General features: G+C 34.3%; 1 protein-coding gene across 1 annotated transcript in view; it reads left to right on the forward strand.

Annotated features, from left to right (window-relative positions):
* Window positions 1–24558, forward strand: part of ROCK2 (Rho associated coiled-coil containing protein kinase 2) — a 134062-nt gene that overhangs the window by 76366 nt on the left and 33138 nt on the right. Inside the window, exons 5-17 of the mRNA XM_040622790.1 lie at window positions 3255–3515; window positions 11807–11951; window positions 14722–14860; window positions 16968–17059; window positions 17856–18015; window positions 19509–19569; window positions 20179–20190; window positions 21189–21268; window positions 21443–21491; window positions 22086–22221; window positions 22313–22404; window positions 22651–22897; window positions 23295–23401. Coding sequence (XP_040478724.1) covers window positions 3255–3515; window positions 11807–11951; window positions 14722–14860; window positions 16968–17059; window positions 17856–18015; window positions 19509–19569; window positions 20179–20190; window positions 21189–21268; window positions 21443–21491; window positions 22086–22221; window positions 22313–22404; window positions 22651–22897; window positions 23295–23401 — 1581 coding nt within the window. The remainder of the gene's footprint in view (window positions 1–3254; window positions 3516–11806; window positions 11952–14721; window positions 14861–16967; window positions 17060–17855; window positions 18016–19508; window positions 19570–20178; window positions 20191–21188; window positions 21269–21442; window positions 21492–22085; window positions 22222–22312; window positions 22405–22650; window positions 22898–23294; window positions 23402–24558) is intronic.

Here is a 24558-nt window from a genome sequence, read left to right on the forward strand (position 1 = left end):
TGCCCCTCCCCCTATGCATGCTCTCTCTTGTGTGTGCACTGTCTCTAAAATAAATAAATAAAATCTTAAAAAAAAGTTTAACTTTTGCATGTAAGTGCTATTTTACCTTGTCATTTTAGGTTGTATTAAGAAACATTACTAAGTGTGCAGCTAAAGCTCATTTAGAAAGCTGTTCGGTGTTCCATAATAGTAGTTGAGGGTGGTCTTGATCAGACAAATTTCAGTCTCAGCTCTAAGCTCAAATAATTGCAATAAAACTTTACCAGTGCTAAGCCATTGAACCGCTGTATGATAGAGTGAGGATATTCAGCATCTATTTCTGACAAAAATTCACAGAACGGGTGATGATGGTTAAGTCCACAAGAGCAAACAACAACCATTATTAATACTACTCATTTATTATACGAGGGATTAAAATATATTTTCCACTTAGTACTTATTGATCAGTATTACGGAGAATAAATACAGATTTCAAATATCATGCATTTTCACGAGCTTTGTAAATTTGTCCAGTGGAGCCTTTTTCTGCTCACATTTATTTTACCACCATCTTTTGTTAACACACCTTACCGGATTCTGCTTCAGGTTTTACTGAATTAGTGTTTTCTCAACCTCTTTGAAAATATTTTTGCCTGTAGTTCATCTATCGCAGACTGTTTATAGAGGCTTATTTTTTACTCACATCAGACTTGGCACTTTACTCCTCCGATAACCGGTAATGACTGCATAATATCAGTAACATCTGTTGACTCATCAAGAGCCGAGGAAAACCACTCGAAATCATTTGCCTTGTTTTTAAACTGACTACTGATATTGCCACCAGTGTCCTCAACTCTTTGAGCAGCTGTCGTTGAAAGACTGAGAGTCTTAAGTTGATTTTCTCTAGATGCATTTCTTTGGCTGATGCAATCAAACACAACTTAATTAATTCACCATTGGTGAATGGCTTTTCTTGCTTGCCTAATAAATAAGCCATCTGGAAACGTTCTTTGGTTTCAGTCTTACATACGTTTAGCAAATTTTAACATTTTTCCATCGTTAATTTTAAGCTTTTAATTTTGAAAACATTGCAAGAATTCTTGAAATACTTTTTGTTCTCCTACCCAGTCTTTTCTCCCTTTTTTCCTTCTGAGAGATAGCTGCTGTCCTAAAACTCGTGTATGTTTTTTCTATACTTAATGCCTCCATTCCTCCTTCCCAATTAGATCTTCTATCAACCTTTTATTTTCTCACGTGATTTTTGACTAATTCAGGTTTTTAGTTCTCTCTTCAGTCGGTTTATATTTTCTGCGACTGTCTTTCACTTTTCTATTGAAAGGAGTATATGTAAATTTTTTAGTCAACATTTTTTTGTTGTGGTTTTGTTTAAAAAATAACACCTTTTTTTGCTTTTCTTTTTAATTATTTTCTGCTTTTAAAAAAATTCCCTAGGTCATGCTTTCTTTGGGTTTATATTGTTCTTTTCTAGTTTCTTTGTCTGCCTAATTTTTATTGTCAGTCTTTATTTTCCAACGCAGATATCTGTTTGAATATTGGATAGTGAAAGGATAAGGAGATATACCGACAAATACATTTGAAGTTATAAATTCCCTTTTGAGTGCTGCTTTAATTTTATCATGCTTTTTTAAAAAAAATGATTTTATTTGTGACATACACAGAGAAATACATAAAACAGGCGGCAGAAAGATTTATCACAAAGCAAACACCCGTGTATTCACTACCCAGGTCAAAAAATAAACATTGCCAGACTCCAGAAGTTCTCTTGTGCTCTTTCCTAATCACTACCTCCATGTATTCCTCCCAAAATAACCACTCTTCTGACTTTATTAGTAATCATTTCCTTGCTTTTCTTTCTAGTGTACCACCTGAACAAGCACTCAGGAACTATAGTTTTCCTGTTCATTGAACTTTATATAAGTGATATCACTGAATATCTCTTCTTTTGTATCTAGCTTTTTTATTCAACATTATGTTGGCATGAGTTATCTACATTGCTAGTTTATTAGTTTCATTGCTGTGTTTTATTCCATTGTATGCATATACCACAATTTGTTGGTATATTTCAAAATTTTTATTTGTTACAAGTAGTGTAATGGTTTTTATTCTGTTGGGTTTATTCCCAGGAGTGGCATTTTGGGGTACCTATAATCAGTCTCAGTAGGTGGTGACAGCTTGTTTTTTAGTGTGGTTATAGAAGTTTAGTTTATAAGTTCCCTTTGTCCTTGCCAGCACTTGATGTTACCAGTTTTAAAATTTTTGGTCATTTTTGTGCATGCAAAGTGGTGTCTCACAGTGGTTTAAATTCATCTTTCTCTAATGAGATTTCTTACCTTTTCATCTTTGAATATCTTCTTTTGTGAAATGCCTACTTAATTCTTCTTCATTTTCCCATTAGGTTGTCTGTTGATTTAAAAGATTTGATTTGTAGGAATTCTTTTTATATATTTTGAGTATGAGTTCTTTGTTTTGTTCTATGTTTTCCCTATTTGTTTGTGGAAAACTTTTCTGTTTGCATTGCTTGCTTCTGGGGGGTGGGTTGGGACATGTTGAGTGGAATGTACAAATAACTTTTCTTTTAAATTTGTGGTTCCCGTGCCTCTGGGGAGTCAGTAGCAACCTCGCTTGGTGTGATTTCTCTGGTCCCAGTGCCACTGCTCTAGTCTGGATACCACTTGCTGCTCATGAGCAAGATGATAGGGAATAAATAGGAAAGAGGAGAAGGCCCTGTTCTAAGTGTGGCTACCCGCAACTCACTCTCTTTCAGTGGTGTGGTACTTACTCCCTCTTCTTATATCTGTTGAATGTGGTATCTTTTAGGTTTTTCTCAACTGTTTTTACCTCCTCAGCTTTCTTCTTTGTGAAATATATGCAGTAGCTTGTTTTGTTTTCAGAAAGCTGTTTTTTTAAATTTATGAATTCTTCTGTCATTCTTTCATCTTTTGTGTCCCTCATTCTGTTTCTCTTTTAAAATATCTCTATTTAAATAGATTCTTGTATTCTCTAAGAGGGGAAAATGATTCATTTATGTATATTTTTCAGCATGAAGAAGTTAACTATATAAAAAGTTTTGTCCGATGCCTTTTTTTCCATTAGGGTTGTCTAAATCTAAAAGATTTAATAAAATTCAACTCTTTTGGTTGTAAAATAATTTGTCTTTTTCAGTAGTAATAATTGTTTTGGGTTTTGTTCCATTTAAGCTTTTGTTTTGTTTTTTTCTCAAAAAAATTTTTTTCCTTTCTTGTTTTGTTTTACAGCTCTTTTGTGCTTTTCAAGATGATAAGTATCTGTACATGGTAATGGAGTACATGCCTGGTGGAGATCTTGTAAACCTTATGAGTAACTATGATGTACCTGAAAAATGGGCCAAATTTTATACTGCTGAAGTTGTTCTTGCTCTGGATGCCATACACTCCATGGGCTTAATTCACAGAGATGTAAAGCCTGACAACATGCTCTTGGATAAGCATGGACATCTAAAGTTGGCAGATTTTGGCACATGTATGAAGATGGATGAAGTAAGTAAGCAAATAAAAAAAATGCTAATTTTTTAAAAACAAAAATCAAAGAAGCTTTAAATCTTGACTTTATAGTTTTAAACAAAGATAAATTTAGTTTTGCTGTGTAGTGACTTAAAAAAATAAAACTTTTTTTTTTTTTTAACTGATCATCTAGCTACAGAGTGCTTTATTTCTTAGTACTAGATTTGGTAAATACAAGAGAAATAAAAATACAGATAAGTTAGGTCTCTCCCCGTAGAATGGTGACAAGCAATTGCTATTAATTAAAACTAGTTTATATGCAAAAAATGATGCAGGTGAAGTGTAGGACACAGAATATAAACTAAGGTACATGGGTATTATTTCCATTACCATTATTATTTCTGTATTTTTCCTTTAAAAAAAAAGCTAAGGTAAGAAGTTTATATTACTGTCTCCTACCAACCCTGTCTGTATCAACCATATCGAATAAATTTAGGGCCATCATCTATTGTGTACTTTACCTGTTGAACAATTCACATTATAACTAATAGATTCGGTAGTTTTAACCTCATAGCTAATTATGATGTCAATTTATTTTTGTTGCAAAATTTATATCTCTTCTCTTTTTCTCTGTAAGTATACTATATATATAATTCCTGGCAATAGTTCCTAATGGGGTGGAATCATGTTTTGTTTTGTTTTTTTTCTCTGTTGGATCTAGGGGGTGACTTACATATATCAGACTCTTTAAGTGTTAGTGTATGTTGACAGCAAACTAGATATTATCTTTTGTATGGTTTTTATAACCTTCTAGTATGCTTATATAGCTAATCATATTTCTTAACAGAAATAGCAAGATGTTTATTTTTAATTAAGCTGATTTTCTTTTCCTTTTACCTCTTATTCATGCCACCTGTGTGACATTCACTTTTATTGATCATACTACCTTCATCAGCATTCCATATTCTTCCAAGCTCTGCTCAGATTTTACCTCATTTACAAAGTTCTTCCTGATAATTCTCATCCGACTGATCACTCTCCTAATGTTCTTACTTATTTAGAATTTGTGCTGCATGTATCTAGGTTTGTAAGCCCTGTCTACTCAACTAAAACTTAACATTCCTTTCTTCTTTGGTCTTCGTGGATTATGTATGTCATTGTGTCCATGTTTTGCATACATCAATGTTTGGTAGATGGCACATTTGTCCCCAAAGCTCCCTCTTGTGGTATTTATCATACTACAGTGTGAAATGGTTAATAGTAAAAATTATCTTTAAGGAAATTAAAGTATAAGATAATTTTCTAATAGAATGCTAAACTTTTTTATGTCAGTTGTACATAATGAGTTCATGGGTGTATTCTGATTTCAGTTAAACAAAAACTTTGGGGAGGGTGTAGAGAAATAAGTCACACCACGTGTTTTTAGGGTAGGTAATGATGGTTAAGGAAAAAAGGGTATAGAATGTGGGGAACAGGACAGAATATGGTTTTTATAGAATATTTTTACAAGCATGTAAGGGAATACTAAATTTAGTGATTTAAATCTCTTACATTGTGTCTTTATAAGGCAAAATAAAATGTGGCTTTTATAATTTTATTTACTATTTTTTAATTGAGGTACATATAGCTGAGGTAATTAATACTCCTTGGTTCATCGCTTATTGTCATTAGGAGTCAACAGAAGAGGCTTCATCTAGTTTTTATTTAATGATGATTTCCCCCTTGCCATTTCAGTCTTATTCTCTCTGTCCCTAACAAACAGCCACTATCATGTGTTTACTATAAGCTCTTGCAGACTATTCATATAGCGTACATGTGTATAAATAGTGTAATGGTATGGATGTCCTTTTTTTTTCTTTTTTCACTCAATCTTGTTTGATATCTATTCTGATATATGTAAATTAGCTCGTTCCTTCTTAGTATTCCATAGTATCTATCTATTTTACTTATTCCCTCTTGTATTGGATTCCTAGGCCACATCAGCTCCCTGCTACCCACAGTACTATGTTCAACCTAACATTGATGTTGAACATCTTCAGACATGTCCCATGTGTATTCGGACAAGGGTTTCCTCTAAATATACACTTCGAAGAAGTGGGACTACTGACTCAGAGGGTACATAAATAAAGTATTAGCTGACCTCCAGAATGGCTGTAAAGGTTATAACCTCTTGCTAGTAGTGCATTAGAGATCGTGTCTCTCTGTGTTCTTACTCACCCTTCCTATTACTCACTCTCTAAATCTACCAATTCCATTGGTGTAAGGTAGTAGGTTTTAAAAATTGTATTTATTTTATAACAAACGATGTCAGACTTTTCTTCCTATAATTGTCAGTCATTTATCTCATGAGTTACTTATGTATCTTTTAACCTTTTAAAAATCAACTTCTTGATATTCAGGAATTCCTTATATAATCTCAGTAGTGATTCCACAGATAGTGCTCATATCATCTTCCAGTCAGCTACACATTTGTGTCTGTTTGAACAGGGATTCTTGATTTTGATGTAGTGAAATATGTATTTTTTAAATACCGAAGTTTAAAAATGTTGTTTGTTTTACCCCAGAACTCCATTCCTCAAGTAATACTAATGATGAGAACAACTATATATGTTGAAGAACAAAGGAGTTTATTATTAAAAGCTATAGTATATGGAATTTATAATTTTTCTATGTTAGCTGTTGATGTGAATAAGTGCTGTTGCAGGTTTCAGGTTCATCACTGTATTGGCCTCTGTTTGATTATCGTTATGGTCTCAAAGCCGTTAGAAGTGTTCCTAGTTTCATTCTCATTCATCTGCACGTCTGTAGAAGGGATTGGCAAACTGGAGTGCAGGGCTAGATCTGGCCTTTGGCTTGGTTTTGTACAGCTCCTGTACTAAAAATGATTTGTCCATTTTTAAAAGATGGTTAAAAAAAAGATATGAGGTAGAGATCCTATGTGCCCACAAATCCTAAAATATTTACTAAATATTACTAAAATATTTACTGGCCTTTTACAGAAAACTGCCAACCCTTTGTCTACAATATAGACAGATTCTCAAATTATTTTTTAGCTCTTCTGGCCATGGATAAATGCAAAAATAAAATACAACTAAAAATTATAACCTACAAAGACTAAAATAATTGGTTACTATTGCACTTAAGAGTACTGGCATATGTCAATAAGTTCTCTCATTAGTAAATGAAAGTTTCCTGGATACTGTTACTTTTTCTCTCTGGAAAAAATATGTAGATGGGAGTGAATGTCACAGTGTAGTGTATTTACATCCAGATGTGTCTCAGTGACGCCCAAGAAGTACTGCTATTTAAATGGCTTGCTCAGCTGGGTAAATGGAGTGCCCTCTTTGCTCATCATTATGCATTTCATAGCCACCTTTACCACCTTTTAAGGCACATTTTATGTTAGTGTTTTAAGTTACCTGAAAGTAAAATAAGATTATATCCCTTAATATTCTAGTGTGTACTCTTTGATTAAATTGAGGCTATTCTTTAAAAGCTAGTTGGTAAATTGTTAATGTTCTTAACCCCTCTACATGTGACATCAGTTTTTAAAATGGAGGTGTTTCTACTCGTGTTTCTGGAAAAAACCCTATTTTCTGCAAAATTATACATAGAAAAGAAGAGGTTTATGGGAGCATTAGGGACAGACATTCAAAAGCTATGCAGCTTTATAACCAGAGCCCTAATAAAAGTAACATTTGGTACCCCCGGGAGATAACTAGAGTAACAGGCAGCTTTTTTTGTCTTGGGCACTGCACAGTGCAAATGGACATGGGCTTCTAAACCAGTTGGGCTCTTTTTAGAGCAACGAAGAAGCAGGACTTTGCACTAGCTGAGAATTTTATAAGGTGGGGGATATGCCTGTTTGAGAAAGGAACCCCTGCTTCAAGTACTCATTTTTAATCATTAGAATGGACCGAGTAGGCTCCTGCCTGTGTAGCAGTCAAGCTGAGGCTCTTAATGCTTTTCTAATAATTAAGAATTCCATTTACAATTTTTTTCCACTTTTACAGGAAGCATTTAGAATACTTCCTTTGGCCAACCTCAGGATTTATGACTGACCAGTTTTGTGTTTTCATAAATCTCTCCACTTACGATATTTTGTCCATTATAAGACACCAAATATATTTTAGCAAATAAACATTGAATCTTATCCATTTAAAGTACTCGTGAGGAAGCTTTTGAAAATGCATACCTGTTTGTGTTGCTCTCCTGTTTAAAGCCCTTCTGTAGATTCCTGTCATCTACTGAGTAAAGTTCGAACTCCTTAACTTGTCATATGAAGCTTCTTATGATGATATGATCCCTTCCACGTTTTACCCTCATTCTCTATCATTTGGCCTTTTGTGCCTTGTAGTTCATGAGTCTTAAATTACATGTAGTTGTTTTTATGCTATGAAATCAATGATTTCATGATTTTTGGCCTTCATATGTGATGTTGAATACAGTTTACCTGGCAGATTCCTACTCAAACCTTGAAACTCAGTCCAAAGTTTACTTATCTTGGCTCAAGTTGGCTCCTATGTCCTTAGGCATGCCCCCCTTTTGGAGCATTTTCTTATTTTTTAGCAGTATAAGTCGTTGAGGACTTGTATTTTCTCTGCCCCAGATCTGGAATCAGCCGCTTTTCCAGGAAGCTCAGATTTCTTTTATTCAAGAATGGTTTTTAGAAATCAGTATTTGGGCACTACATATGCTTATTGCTCCTTGAGTGCCATTATTTCTAGGCCTTGTCAGCAGACACATGTAGTCTGAATATACTATATGTGCTAATCCATATGCACACACATGTTCATATTTAATTTGTTACTTACCTCTCTGTATATCTAGGCTACTAAAAATCATGAGTTCATACTGACACTTTTTTTTTTTAAAGATTTTATTTATTTATTCGACAGAGATAGAGACAGCCAGCGAGAGAGGGAACACAAGCAGGGGGAGTGGGAGAGGAAGAAGCAGGCTCCCAGCGGAGGAGCCTGATGTGGGGCTCGATCCCATAACGCCGGGACCACGCACTGAGCCGAAGGCAGACGCCCAACTGCTGTGCCACCCAGGCGCCCCCATACTGACACTTTTTCTTGTCCTACACCACAGGGCTCATTGTAGTCTTCCTCCTTTCTTTTTTGTAATTTCTGTTTTAGTCACTGAGAAACCTGGCTTTCTTGGGGCATCTGGGTGGCTCAGTCAGTTACGAGTCTGCCTTTGGCTCAGGTCGTGATCCCAGGGTCCTGGGATCGAACCCTGCATCGGGCTCCCTGCTCAATGGGGAGCCTGTTTCTCCCTCTCCCCCTGCCACTGCCCCTGCTTGTGCTCTCTCTCGCTATCATAAATAAATAAAATGTTTTTTTTTTAAAAAAAGAAAGAAACCTGGCTCTGATTATTACAGTATATTTACTTGTTCAACTCTAGGAGACACACACATAGAATTACTAATTCCTACCTCTGTGACAAACAGATTTACTCATTAGAACGTATTTTTGTACAGTTCATTTTGTATTTAGCCTTATAGTATCTTTTACAGATACTGTTTTCCAGTTACTTATGTTAGTCCTTTTTATCCTTACCCCATTTGGTTTGGTTATTTTATTAATTTATAAAACAGATTCATTACTGTTTGTATTCCATTTGGCGTATCCCCCCCCCACATCCTGGTTGATTTTATTATTTATAGTCTTTATGATGTATGAAGCATTCCTCTGGCTTTAGGAGTTAAAACTGTACAAATTGTATGGTCAGAGAAGGATCCTATCCTCCTTACTCCTACTACCCCTTTCCTATACTCCCTTCTTTCCACCCTTTTCCCACCCACTCCCACCACGGGTAAACCAGGTCTTTTTAGTTTCTGGTTTATCCTTTCTGTATTTCTTTTAGAGTACGAGAAGAGACTTGTCATAAAAGTAGATTCTGTATTCATGTAATTTGAGAACTTTTCCATAAGACAGTTTTAAAATGTCTTTTCCAAATATTTATTTTAAAAAATTTTAACCTCCAGAATGAATCAAAAATTGTGGTTAGAATATTTATTTTCCCAAAAGCAGAGTGCTGTTCACATAGTTTACCTACTAAAAATTCTTTAGTTGTGCCAAAGTATTTATTCTGCAAGTGGTTATTCAAATTGATCTCCATCTTACCTTTCCCACGTTCCTCATTGTGAAACTTTACTTTTAGCTAATTTGGACTTTACTGCATTTCTTTTTTGCTTGCTTGCTCGTTTCCTTCCTTCCTTTTTTAAAAATTTTACGTATTTATTTAGAGAGAGAGCATGAGCAGGGGGAGGGGCAGAGAGAGAAAATCCCAAGCAGACTCTGTGCTGAGTGTGGAACCCACACAGGGCTCCATCTCACGAACCCGAGACCATGACCTGAACCAAAATCAGGAGTCAGAGGCTTAACCGACTGAGCCACCCAGGCGCCTCTTCACTGCATTTCCTGAATATGCTTTATATAAAGTCATTCTTATTCTTTTAGCTTTGCTCTTTTTTCTTTCTAAGCTGTCATACTTCTCTCTCTCTTAAAGCCTAACTTGTCCCATCCTTTACAGCCTAATATTATGCCAGTTATTTTTTTTTATCTTACCCTTTCCTCTCCTTCCTTTAAACTTTGAATGCTAAATAAATTTTCTTCTAATGGCATTTTTTGGTGTGTGTGTCCAGTTAGATTTTAGCTGTTGAGTCTCATAGGATTCATTTTTTTAAAGTCTAATTTCTATGGATACATGTGAAATGAATTTTGTTTACCCTAACAAGTCTTTTAATGTTTCCTCTAACAAAAGTATAGGAGAGTCCATGATAAAAATTAATTTTATACCCTGCCTTTTAAAGTTAGGCACTGTTGTTTTTCATCTTTTATCCTAAGTATTAATCCATATAAATTATTGCCCTCATAATTTTCAGAACTTTCATTAATTTATATTCAAACTAAACCGACTTCTATTCTCTATTTGCTATATACTTGGGAAAGTAAAATCATTGAATTGTTGCTAATTTGAAGAATGAAAAGATTGTTTTCGAAATTAATTTCCCATGATTAACGTATATTTTATTGCACTTAAATACATTTACATAAGTCATATTTACAAAATACATGGAACTTCTTTTCCCAAGGTGTTCATAATACTTAGCATTTTGGGAATTTATATTAGCTTCCTTATGAGGAATGTGGATGACATACTCTTTACTGGGCAGGTAAAGGAAATGGAGGGCATTTAAATTAATCTATAAATTTTGCAAGTTTGCACAGAGCTGGAGGTGAACGAATATTATTTAGCATTATACTATTATAGTGATTTAATTTTACAGCACATACACACACATATACTACACACCACGCATGCATACATATATTTACAGTGGTTCTTGTCCTTGTCAAAAAGACATCAGATAGGGATTGTCTTATTACCCACCAAAACTAAACACAGATAAAGGTGTTTTTTTAATCAATTTGCCAAATATCTTGATGCCACAGCTCCATATTTCTTCTTCTTTTTTTTTTTTTTTTTAAGATTTTATTTATTTATTCGACAGAGATAGAGACAGCCAGCGAGAGAGGGAGCACAAGCAGGGGGAGTGGGAGAGGAAGAAGCAGGCTCATAGTGGAAGAGCCTGATGTGGGGCTCGATCCCAGAACGCCGGGACCACGCCCTGAGCCGAAAGCAGACGCTTAACCGCTGTGCCACCCAGGCGCCCCCACAGCTCCATATTTCTAAATACGCAGCTTGATGGTGGAGCTTTCAAACTGTTAAGATCTTTTAATTTAAACATTTGCTGTATTTCCTCCATTTTTTCTTAATATAATAACTGTTTCTTTATCCAGCCTCCAAACTAGGCTCTTTGGAATCTTAATTACTGCAGTTTCTTTTGAAAATACCAAAGTCTCCTTTCTCTCTAATTCTTTTCCCCAGGTCACTAGCTTAAGATCACATTTTGTACTTCCCTTATAACTCTTAGAAAGTGAAACAAAAGATGTTGATTTGCTTGGGATTCCCATGGAGTTTACCACTTTTTCCTTTTTCCATTGATGAAGCCTCCTGTATTTTAGAGTTGAAAAGTTATCCTTGATTTCCCACTTTTAGGCATTTCATAATACATTTATCTCCTGTCTTCCCAAAGCTGTATCAGCAATGAAGTTCTGTAGGTAGGAATTTGTAGTGTGTGTGTATATATATACACATATATATATACACACACATATATATATAATAGTCTATATGCTATATATATAATAATATATAATATTATATAAATTACTATATATATAAGTGAATTAGTTGCATTTATGTGTTTATGTTTTTACATGCAGCTGTTTTTCTTTAACTCTGCTCTTTACCAGACAGGCATGGTGCATTGTGATACAGCAGTTGGAACACCCGATTATATTTCACCTGAGGTTCTCAAATCACAAGGGGGCGATGGTTACTATGGGCGAGAATGTGATTGGTGGTCTGTGGGTGTTTTCCTTTTTGAAATGCTGGTGGGTAAGTAAATATTTTAACTTGTCTTTTTTTCAGAACCCATCTCGTAACACTAGTTTTAAGCCAAGAATTTGAGAATATAAGGAAATTAATTGTGTCCTATGGAAGAAGTGGATTTTTAGAAACTTTGAATTAGATGTATCAGATATGACAGATTATTAATTGGAAAATTAAAGCCAAATTGTACTGGCACAGTACAAGGAATCGAAAGTATATTGCTAGGAAATAATCCTTCAGTGGGCCTTTTTGTATGAAGAAAACGTTAGAACAAGAAGCAAGTTTATAGCTTCAGTGGGCCTCTAGTCTAAGATTTTCTTGATAGATAGTATTTGTTGTGAATATTTTAAGTCTGTTAATATTTGTTCCAATAATAGAGAGCTTAAAAGTATTCTTTAGTTTGTTTATATAATTATGTAATTGATTTTTGTCAACTGTGTTTCTTCTATTACTTGTATTTACATATGCTTTTAATTCTAGTAAAATAAATCATAGTTATTGACCATTTGATTATCGATAAAAATATTTCACAATATTTCATTCTCAGAAAACTCAGGGGCAAATTTAATAATTTCTTTCACTTTGACCAAATCAACATTTGAAAGGCTCAGGTGTTTCAAAACTTTTCTTTACATCGTAGATTTCATTCTTAGATTTCCCATTCCTAAGTACTGGGGTCACAAAAATATCTTCGGGCTAAGGAAGCCAGTGAATGAATTATCTGGCTTGGGGATGAGAACAGATAGAGCCAATAAATCTATTTTCTGAGGCAAGTGTGATAAGGCTAATAACATTATATGAAACATGGGGCACCTGGGTGGCTCAGTTGTTAAGCGTCTGCCTTCGGCTCAGGGCGTGATCCTGGCATTCTGGGATTGAGCCCCAAGTCAGGCTCTTCCGCTGGGAGCCTGCTTCTTCCTCTCCCACTCCTCCTGCTTGTGTTCCCTCTCTCACTGGCTGTCTCTCTCTCTCTGTCGAATGAATAAATAAAATCTTTAAAAAAAAATTATATGAAACAACTTTAAAGTTGAAAATATATTTTTAGAAATTAGAGAATTTATTTTCTAGAGGATGACCCTAAAAAAAATTGGTAGTGGAAAATCTGTTAAAATCTGTATGATTATTATGATTATTGCTTAAAAGAATCAGAACATTTTGGCAAATCTCAAATTTAAATAATAATTAGTCATGGAATGTTTTTGTGGCATAAATTGCCTTCTCTTGATGACCATTTTGTGTATGTAGTATTGACCTTGCTATGCTTTAAACTCATGTCATAGTACGACCTTATGTTGTTTTGGGCCTTTGTAATTGTAGTGCATCTCTTTACATGCAGGGTATGTTCCCAGGTAGCTGTCCATTCTCCCCACCTCTGGCCCAGTCTGATGATACATTAGGTGTATCTTGTAATCTTTAAAGTAGAATTATTCTGTATTTGTCTAGACTCTCCTAGGGATTTAGAAAATAATAATTTGGAGAAAGTCACATAGCTCCTTTGACGAGACCATTTAAATACCTGCTACTGTTTTCGACTCTTGATTCGAATTTAATGACTTTGACGCTGATTTACAGTATTCTGAGCTTACTCTGGTGCTTGCCTAGGTTGGTTAGCACTGGACTTCATTTAAAGGACTCTACTGCAATTAAAAATGGCACTAGAAAAATCTTTTTTTTTTTTAAGATTTTATTTATTTATTTGACAGAGAGACAGCCGGCGAGAGAGGGAACACAAGCAGGGGGAGTGGGAGAGGAAGAAGCAGGCTCCCAGCGGAGCAGGGAGCCCGATGCAGGGCTCGATCCCAGGACCCTGGGATCATGCCCTGAGCCGAAGGCAGACGCTTAACGACAAGCCACCCAGGTGCCCCTGCACTAGAAAAATCTTGAATTCAAAGCACCCCTTTGTTCTCTTTAAAAACAAACAAAAACTACCTGAATACCCCTTTTGAAATTCTGGATTATCTGATTTGGGAAAGTCTGGTTTGTACTAAGGTGACTTACAGTTGAGTCATACTGGCAGGGCCTTTAATTCTTATGGCTTTAGATGAATAGTGGCCAAAATGGTGCCTTCAACTTTTTCTGTCTTTACACTCCAATGCCTCTTTAGCATAGCCGTTAGTCTGCAAGAACACTGCATTGGGAGACCATTTCTGCCATTTTCAATTCTAGCTATGTGTCATCTTAGGCAAATCGTGCGCGAAATAATAGGGCTGGTCTAACTCTTAGAGCTGCACTGCCCAGTTTATCATGATGAAAATGGTTTATGTCTGCACAGTCCAGTATGGTGAGCACTGGCCACATTGAGCTCTTGAACTGTGGCTAGTGTGACTAGGGAACTGAAGTTTTTATTTTATTTAATTTTAATGAATTAAACTTTAAATTGCCACATGTGGCTGGCTAGTGGCTACTGTACTGTATAACACAGCTCTAGAGAGTAATCTCAGAAAAGGCTGATCCAGCTCAAGCATTAGTGGACTCTGATCTATCTGACCCTACTTAATAATCTTTTTCTTTAATTATCAAGTGAATTATTTCCTTTCCCATTGTAAAAACAGTAACAAATTCTAGAGTTAGCATTGATTTTATTTTGCTTTTAGGAATTGATGGTTCATTGGTGTGGTTAAAATTTAAATATGTCCTTGGTATGTTCTGTTGTGTTTCGACTGAGACTCCTGGCCCATAGATCATTTGTTCTTCCATGCATGTGACAAACAATAGATGAAAAGTGTTTAATTTGCATTCTCTGTTACACTCAGTATCTTCTCTCTTGGAATTTTAGGGGATACTCCATTTTATGCAGATTCACTTGTAGGAACATATAGCAAAATTATGGATCATAAAAACTCACTGTGTTTCCCTGAAGATGCAGAAATTTCTAAGCATGCGAAGAATCTCATTTGCGCCTTCTTAACAGATAGGTAATATACGTTGAATTTCTTTGTAGAGAGCCCTTAACTTTTAAATATGTAGGAATGAAAGCATAGCTTTTATTTGCATATGAAATCTCATTCTCTTTATCCAAATTGCTTTTAATTCTGGGTTAGCCTTTTCCTTCTGCTAAGTCTGGTGTTGGGTTACTCTCGTCATTATGTGTGTGCAACCCCATTGTAATCTAACTCTAACCTTACCTTCATGTCTAAAAAGAAAAAATAGAACTTGGTAAGATAATGCATTTGAGAGAAATAAAACTTGTATTATTCACATTTTATCCTTTGAAGTGATTAAGCCATCTGACTCTTACTGTATAACTTTGGAGAGAAGAGTGTTTTGTGCAGATACATACTTGACAGGTTATAATCTCAAAAACTATTTGTATTTGACTTGGGAGTGCCTCCTTCCCAGTCCTTTTTTATTTGGATTTGAATATGAGTAAGTCTGCCCTGGAAATTCTATATTTCTGAAAACAAAATAGGTGAACAACACTGTGAAACCTGCCTCAAAAAGGGAAGATAGAAAACTCTTTGGAGTTTCTTCCTTGGCCTTTCTATTCAGTTCTTTCAGCTTTGTGATAAGAGTCAACCTGTCAAAGGACCAACTTTTATAGGGGAGTGCATGCACCACAGTCAGCGCTTCACTCACCAGCATTATGATCTTAGGGAAATAATTTTACTTTTTGGGGGAAATTTTACTTATCCATAAACAATGGGATCAGATCAGATTGATAACTGAGGACCTTTCTAGCTCGAAAATGGTATGATTTCTCAGCAAACCATATTGTTTGTTAGCCAGTTGCTGTTACAAGCAGTACTACAGTGACTATCTTCATGCATTTATATCTTGCATACATTCTGTAGGATAAAGTTTTAAAGGTGGAATTCTAGGATACACACTTTAAAATTGAGTTGGTGTTACAGAATTGACCCCCAGAGTAGTCACAGCAGGGTGTATTTCCACTGATGATAGTTTCCTCATTCTCATCAAACTGAAGATAATGGATTTTTTTTCCATCTAAAGCAAGAAAAGGTATTGCTATTTTTTCTCATTAGAGAGGTTAATCATTTTAATATGTTTATCAATTAATAAGATTTGTTAATTATCTGATTAACGAACAATCGATGCTGATAAACTTGGAACAAATCCTGTATGTTTGATTTGGGACTAGATGGGTTGATGAGGATGACCATACTTTGTGCTGAAAGATAAATATAAAACGGAATATAGCACATGTTAATGAAAGATTTATCATAGCAATTTACTGGGGGGGGGTGCAGACTAAGGAATGATTGTAGGTAGAGAAAAGAATTTGGAAAAGAATTTAATGCCATCATTGTGGCTAACAGTACTTCCCTCTAAAGTTTACAGGTTTTTCTGTTTATATTAAACATGGCTCCAGGGGCATATAAAAAAACAGATGTTTTTTATTTCCATAAAATCTTCATTGAAAACTCAAAGGGCCAAAGAATGAAATTGTTAATATTGTTTTTCTTGTATTCAGAATGATCATTTTAATATAAATGTAGTAATATAATTTATCAGACTCAATATTGATAGTTTCTAACAATATGTAAGTTCTTTTTAAGAGGAGATTTTTATTTTTTTTAATTTTTATTTAATTTTTTTAAAGATTTAAAAAAATTTATTTATTAGAACACATGAACGGGTTGGGGTAAGGGCGGAGGGAGAGGGAGAGAATTTCAAGCAGACTCCATGCTACATTTTTATTAGAGGCTTTGAATAACTCTTCTGTGTCTGAAGTTAACTCTGTCCATTTTACATCCTGGAGTTGGTCATGCAGTTTTGGCACACACAGATGAATATTTTTATTTGAAAGTCTTATGTGTACTTTTGTTTGATACATACTACAGATGGAAATACATTTCCCTTTCTATGGCATTTACTATACAGTCCTTTTAATCTAGAGAGATCATATATAATAAAATGTTTTTGAAAAACATTTAAGCTGAAACTGTTAATAAAGATATCTCAAAGTCATTTGTGATCATTATATTGATCCTAGGCAAGATAAGAAGTAATTTATTTTTTTGGTAATCTTTTTATAATATTATCTTTAACTCCATTGTTTAGGGAGGTACGACTTGGGAGAAATGGGGTAGAAGAAATCAAACAGCATCCTTTCTTTAAGAATGATCAATGGAATTGGGATAACATAAGAGAGAGTAAGTCAGTAAATTTAACCATTTCCATTCCATCACATTTTAAATCTCAGAAATTGATTCCTCTTTTGAATTAGTAATCATGTTTGATACACTTAATGCTAACTAATTTTAAATTGAGAGATTTCATTTCAAATTTATTCTGTGGCAATATTTATGACTAAATGTTCCTCAATATCTTAACCTAATTTGTATTCATTAGCAGTATTTCTTAATACTTTTATAGTAAACGGATTTCTTAATTTGTCAAGTTTTTTATGGATCTCAATAATTTTCAGAATGGGGAAAATATCCCCTAATTTGAATATGTTTGAATTAATAAATAAGTTATTATTTATGTAGGCCATACTTTGGTGAATACTAGAATAAGCATAGTAATTCATTTTAGCTTTATGTATATTTGACATTAATTCATTATAAGAGTAAGAAATATTTTACTTAAAGAATGTAAAAAGCCAAACACAAAGAATGTGTTTGCAAGTTTTTGCCACTTGCAATTTTAATACCTAGAATAATATCATATTGCTCTCCTTGTTTAATTGATTTATCTATACTTAAACCTGCTCTAATGTAGTAATAAAAAATTAATAAAAGTTTAATTTTTTGAAATGATAGAATGTTAAACATGGTACCAAAATTTTCTATAGTAAATCATAATGTTATTGATTATATATTACTAATGTATAATGTGTTGGTATTAATAGATATTACTAATATGTAATTGGTATAAAACAAAATCTGGGTGGTTAATGTGTATTTTGATTATGAAGAAAAGAATCCATTTCTTTTCTTTTACCAGCGGCGGCCCCTGTAGTACCTGAACTCAGCAGTGACGTAGACAGCAGCAATTTTGATGACATCGAAGATGATAAAGGAGATGTAGAAACCTTCCCGATTCCTAAAGCTTTTGTGGGAAATCAGCTGCCTTTTATAGGATTTACCTACTATAGAGAAAATTTGTATGTGTTTTGTTTGTTAGATTTTTATTGCTTTCAGGATTTAGCTGTAAGGAGTTATCTTACTGTGAGACTCGATTACAGAAGATAAAGTGTTAATACATTTTAAACTTTTGAGTTTTTTAAAAAGGACTATCGAAAGTTATTTTTCATTTAGTTCCATTACTTCTGAATGTTATTTACAAATGTATGCAAGGCACTGTTCTATATTCTTTGGGGGATAGAGAGTAAGACTAAGTATGTTCAAAGGAACTTATCAACTAATAAGGGATATAAGAGAATAATATAGTCATAATAAGGATAGAAATATGATATTTGCTTTAAGAAACATACCAAAATATCTGAGATGGTTCAGGACAAAAGTAAAAGTCACATCTCTGGGGGTAAGAAGTCAGGTAAGACCTCAGGGAAGGGGGGATGTTTTTAAAGCTAAGAAAAGGTTTTGAGTGGCCAAGATGTGGGGAGGTTAGGTGAGAGTTGTGGGGAGATGAACAATGGAAGCAAAAGTGTGGCATGTTAGCACACGTTGGGAGCAGAGTAGTGTGGTCCAGTAGGGCTCAAACACAAGGTGCATATTACTGTGTTACAATCATGTGGAGGACCTAATGAGACTTCAAGTTTCTTTCCTGTAATCCCTCCATGTAGCACAGAGTCTGGCACAAGGCCGATAAATAATGGTTGGCTGCAGTGAGTATTGGGTATAAAGATTAAAAACTATATTGGAGTTGAAGTTCAGAGGAAGAATAAAGCAGCAGATGATTATTGTGTGCTATACTGAGGGACTTTTGACTTTCACAGGCAGTGAGGAGTGAGACATTAGAGACATTTGAGAAACTTTTGGTACTTCCATGTGTGTGATGGTCGGGGTGACCAACGATTTCGGTTTTCCAAGGACTGAGGGGCTTCGTAGGATATGTCAAAGGACTTTGATGCTGAAACTAAGAAAATCCCCAGCCAACCAGAATGAGTTGGCCACCCTGCTAATGATAGTATTCTGAAAACTACTGTAATGCTCACTAAAATGAGGATATGAGTGCCTGGATAAACCCAGTGAGGGAGGACCCAGTTAAAGAGAGAAATTGACAGGTAAATAGAAGTGATGATTTATGTATTAAGACCTGGGAATCAAGAGATGTTATCTTTGAGAAGGAGGAGAGATGTCTCTTTCTAGAAGATTTCTGGATAAAATAGTTATTACAGGAACTCAAAATGAGATGAAGAGGGGCAAAGTATGGCCCATGTAGTGACTCCAGTCTCAACAATATTAAGACTAGAACATCCAATAAGAGTGGGGGAGGGCAAAAAAAAGTGTAGCATTTTAAATTATTGAGAATGATAAATATCTAGAGAGGAAAACATTACTTCATTTAAAATATTTCAGAGTGATCAGAAAGAGAAGTCTTTGTGGCTGGAATTTAATTCTGATAATAATTTGGGGTATTAGAAAATGGATTAAAATAACATACAAAGGATTTATTTCCTGCCTTTCCTTCTAGGTTATTAGGTGACTCTTCATCTTGTAGAGAAAACGATTCAGTACAATCAAGGAAAAACGAAGTATGTATAGATTTTTACTAGTCTATTTTAGTCACATGTTCAACTAATTTAGTAAAATCCATGTGTTTAAAAAGTTCATTTGATGCTACTTTTTGAATCATTAGATGGCATTCTCTGTTGTAATACAGTTCAAAGAACATTGAAATGATCCATTTATTTGACAGGTATTATTGTGTAGATACAGTGGCTAGTAAAAAGATGAATTACACATGGCTTTAGGCTTAGTTTTAGTAGCAAAAGGGATACAATAGATTTGTAAGCAACTATAATATCAGAAATTTTTATAATCTTAGTACTATAAAAGAATGTAGATAATAACGTATAAGGGTACAGAAATAGTGGAGGAAGTAATTGAGTGTTTAGGAATGAATTCAGATAAAGGGTGGTTTTTATCAAACTTAATAGTATTTTGTGGCCTCTAATTTCTAACTGTGTACAAAAGTAAATCATATACACACATACATATTAATGAGGATGCTAAACATTTTTCTCCTTAAAATTTATAGAAAGTAAAAAAGTTGGTTAGGTAATTCTGGTATGATTTATCTTAGGAATTTTCTAAAGCATACAAATGTTGTAAATTTCTGTTTTCTGTTTTGTTTTAAATAGGAAAGTCAAGAGGTATGTTGATGTCACGTATGTTGAAAAACTGAAAAAAGTGCGTCGCTCTAGCAATGTTTTGATATAGCCATTTTCCACCTAGCATTTGGAGTACTACATCTGACTGAGAGAGAAGTTCCCGACCTTTTTTCTACCAAGTATTTCTTTCCTTATTGCCCTTATGGATCTATTGTTTAAATATGTATTGTGTAATTTTCTTAGTTTATCAAGGATATTATAACTGATTAACATGTGAAAACTAGGGTGATCGAATTATACTAATGCAATAGCAGCCAAAAGCAGTTAAACTTGACTCATTCATTGGCCTGTATATTCTTATTAGAGAAAAATAATAGTTTTGCCTAAGATTTATAAAATACTTAAGAAACCGTGGGGAACCTAATCACTAGAAAGAATAACGGAAAGAACATTGGCCTTGGAATCTAATAGACTTGGATTGATTTTTGACACAGCCACTTATTAGCAAAGCCATCTTGGCCCTGTTACTCACCTTTTTTGAATTTCAGTTTCTTTATTGAATAGATACAACACTACCATATTCTTAGGGTTGTTAGGATTAATGAGACAACATTTGTAAGGTACCTACCACTATACCTAAGGGACAAAAGGAACTCAAAAAGTTAAATCCTTTATGAAGAAGGTAATAATGCTCCCAAAATGGGTTATTTAATACTTTCTGTGATTTTAGTTTATTTCAAGACCAACGTATCTGGCCTAGAAGAAGATGTAAAGAATGGCAAGAAAATGACTTATGGTCAATTAGCTATAGTTCATCAAAGAGTTATTGATTATAACTATAGTACTGTTCTGGCACAGTGTAGGAAGATATAAAAAAGAGCTTAAATTCTTATTTTTAAGAGCAATAATATATTTTTGAGCAAGTTCAAATATTTCAAGTATTTGTTTCAGATATAGACTTTTTCTCTTGTAAGTACACATTGTGACAGTATTTTAAGTGTGACCAAACTTTATAATTATAGTTTCTTGTTTTCTGACAGATTCAGAAAAAATTATACACATTAGAAGAACACCTTAGCACTGAGATACAAGCCAAAGAGGAACTAGAGCAGAAGTGCAAGTATGTTTTGTGGATAGTTAAATGTTGTATTTTAAAGTTTAAGTTTAAACATGTTACTAAAAATGAAGAGTTACGAAGTAATTTAATTATTTGATTATTTTCAAATTTATAGTAAGTAGATGTTTTTATTGTTAATTAGAGATTTTACTTACTGTTTCTTTTGAAATTCTTTAGATCTGTTAATACTCGCCTTGAGAAAGTAGCAAAGGAACTAGAAGAAGAGGTAAAGTTGCTGTGCTTTTATTAACATTTTTGTTCACTAAAAGTTTTGATGCCTCACTTACCTAAGGAGTTCTCTTAGAACTGTATTAATACATATCTTGATACATAGTAAGACCTACCTTCTAGCTTTGGTGAACAGGACTAAAAATTACAGGATAACCGTGATGATAGACTTCATTTTGTTATGTTTTTGCAAACTCGTTAATTTAGTATGTGTAGATATTGCAAGTAAAAAAAAATTGCATTTGTATTAATTACTTGGCTTAACAACAGAAAACCATTGTTTCTTCTTTTAAATTTCTGTTCATAACATTTTAGATCCATAGTTTATATCAAGTGAAGATAGTTTTCAGTGGTAATGGAATGTTTCAGAAAGTTTGACTTTCAGTAGAAACAATGAACACTGTGGTTTTGATAATTTAAGAGAGGTGTGCTATTTTGAAAATAATGGAAAACATTATTGTGAGTTTTAACAAAACAGCAGTTACAGCTTATTTTTAAAGGTGTCTTTTATCTGCTTTGAAATACTGAAGTATTGTTTTCTTTGATTTTTATGCATACTTTGCTTTGGTAATAACTTTAAGCATTATTTCAGATTACTTTAAGGAAAAATGTGGAATCAGCATTAAGACAATTAGAAAGAGAAAAGGCACTTCTTCAGCACAAAAATGCAGAATATCAGCGGAAAGCTGATCACGAAGCAGACAAGAAACGAAATTTGGAAAATGATGGTTTGTGGTGTAGAATATTAAATACCAAAAATTAAGTATGTATGTATGTGTGTTGTGTTGAAGCTTGTCACTGAAATGCTTTTTATCATAGTTAACAGTTTAAAGGATCAACTTGAAGATTTGAAAAAAAGAAATCAGAACTCTCAGATATCCACTGAGAAAGTGAATCAGCTCCAGAGACAAGTAGGTTGATCTCAGTTGTAGTAAGGATATTGAATTATCTTAATGATGACTTATTAATACTACTTTTAGTTGGCGGTGTTACAAAAAGACCTTCTTTGCCTCTGATTTTAAAGGGAAATCATAAGGAAAATATTTTTAGGTTTTTTTCTTATTTTAAATAGTTTGTAATGGGGTACTAAATGGAAGTATTTTCTTAATATATGCCTGTGTTTGTTGTTGTTTGTTTGATTTTAAATGGAATGACAGCTGGATGAAACCAATGCTTTGCTGAGAACAGAATCTGATACTGCAGCCCGGTTAAGAAAAACCCAAGCAGAAAGTTCAAAACAGATTCAGCAGCTGGAATCTAACAATAGAGATCTTCAAGATAAAAATTGCCTGCTGGAGACTGCCAAGTTAAAACTTGAAAAGGAATTTATCAATCTTCAGTCAGTTCTAGAATCTGAAAGGAGAGACCGAACCCATGGATCCGAGATAATTAATGACTTACAAGGTATTAAAGTAGAGATTACACTTGAATTCATCTTGATGATTTGTATTTTGGAAATAACTTTAGATGATGGATAATGTGTTGGGAGTAGCACATTTCTGAATATATTACCTTTTCAGTGTAATAGATCTATTTAGGGTGTTGGAAATGCATTGATACAAACTTTTATGAATAGAAGGTTAACTTAAAAATAGTGTGAAATATTTTAAGTTGTCAGACCACGTCTCAGGGTGGTGGTTTGGATTCCAGCTGACTTCACTATAAGGCACTCTACCAACAGTTATAAAACTGCTCACAAATAACAGCTCCAAACTATGAGGTGACTTCTAAAATTTTTTACTCTTAATTTAATATGTATATACTTTGTGGGCATATTGTTTTTAAAATATTGCAATTTTAGGTAGAATATCTGGCCTAGAAGAAGATTTAAAGAATGGCAAAGTCTTATTGGCAAAAGCAGAGATGGAGAAGAGACAACTACAGGAGAGACTTGCCGATTTGGAAAAGGTAAAACACGTTCAGCGTTATATCTTTTAAGAAAATGACCATAGCATTTCAGATTGGAAAACTTATTCTAAAATAAGGGAAATCAGGGCCACCTGGGTGGCTCAGTTGGTTAAGTGGCTGCCTTCGGCTCATGTCATGATTCCAGTGTCAAGCCCCACATCGGGCTCCCTGTTCAGCGGGGGAGTCTGCTTTTCCCTCTCCCTTTCTCTCTGCCCCTGCTTGTGTGCTCTCTCTCTCAAATAAAATCTTTTAAAAAAATAAAATAAGAGAAATTAGTATGCTTTCAGTGGATGTTTCTCCCTAGGGATCCAAGGAAAACTCAAATTTTGACATATCTTAAAAATGATAGAAAGTTATGGCTTTTGGCATTTAAAAGTTTTTCTTTAAAAATACTATAAGTCAGGGATAATTTCTAGACTCTGTGCTGTGAATGTGGTATTTTTGTTCACTTAACAGGTAGGTGTGGGGCCTACTTAAAAATTTTTTTTTAAAAAGTCTCACAATCTAATGAGTAGTTTCTAAAGTAGTAATAAGGTACACAGATAATTCTAATGCAGCATGGTAAATAGAATGCTAGAAGAATGGACAGGGTATATTGGATGCACAGAATAAAGCCCCCGTCTGACAGGGCAGGATTGGTTGGCAGGGTAAAGGCACATTCTGAGTTGGGAAGATGGCATGAGCAAAGGTACAGAGGATGGAAAATAGAAACAGCATAGTTGGTTTATTTAATGCAAACGGCTCAATATTTCTGGAGTACAGAGCGGGGGTCAAGAAATTTTAGTCTTTTAAGGGAGAGTCAATAAATATTTCAGCCTTTGAAGGCCATATGGTCTCTGTTGCAACTCAGCTCTGCTGCATTACATAAAGGAATGGGTGTGGCTATATCCAGTGAAATTTTACAAAAATAGACATCAGACCAAAGTTGGCCTAAAGATGGTGATAGGGTCCTAATGTTAAGTGAGGAATTCAGTGACCAGAAAGAACCAGGCATGAGCTAGATCATGGAAGATTTTGAATACTTTCTTAAACTTAGTTTCTCTAGCTAATGGACTAGCCACTGAAGGACTTTAAATTGGATGCTTTTACTAGAGGTACATTTAAGATAGATCATTGTTAACCGTGTGGAGAATAAATTTGAGAAGGACAGGATAAGT

The sequence above is a fragment of the Ursus maritimus genome, unplaced genomic scaffold (genome assembly GCF_017311325.1).
Source record: "Ursus maritimus isolate PB19 unplaced genomic scaffold, ASM1731132v1 scaffold_6, whole genome shotgun sequence".
In the NCBI taxonomy this organism is placed as follows: Eukaryota; Metazoa; Chordata; class Mammalia; order Carnivora; family Ursidae; genus Ursus; species Ursus maritimus.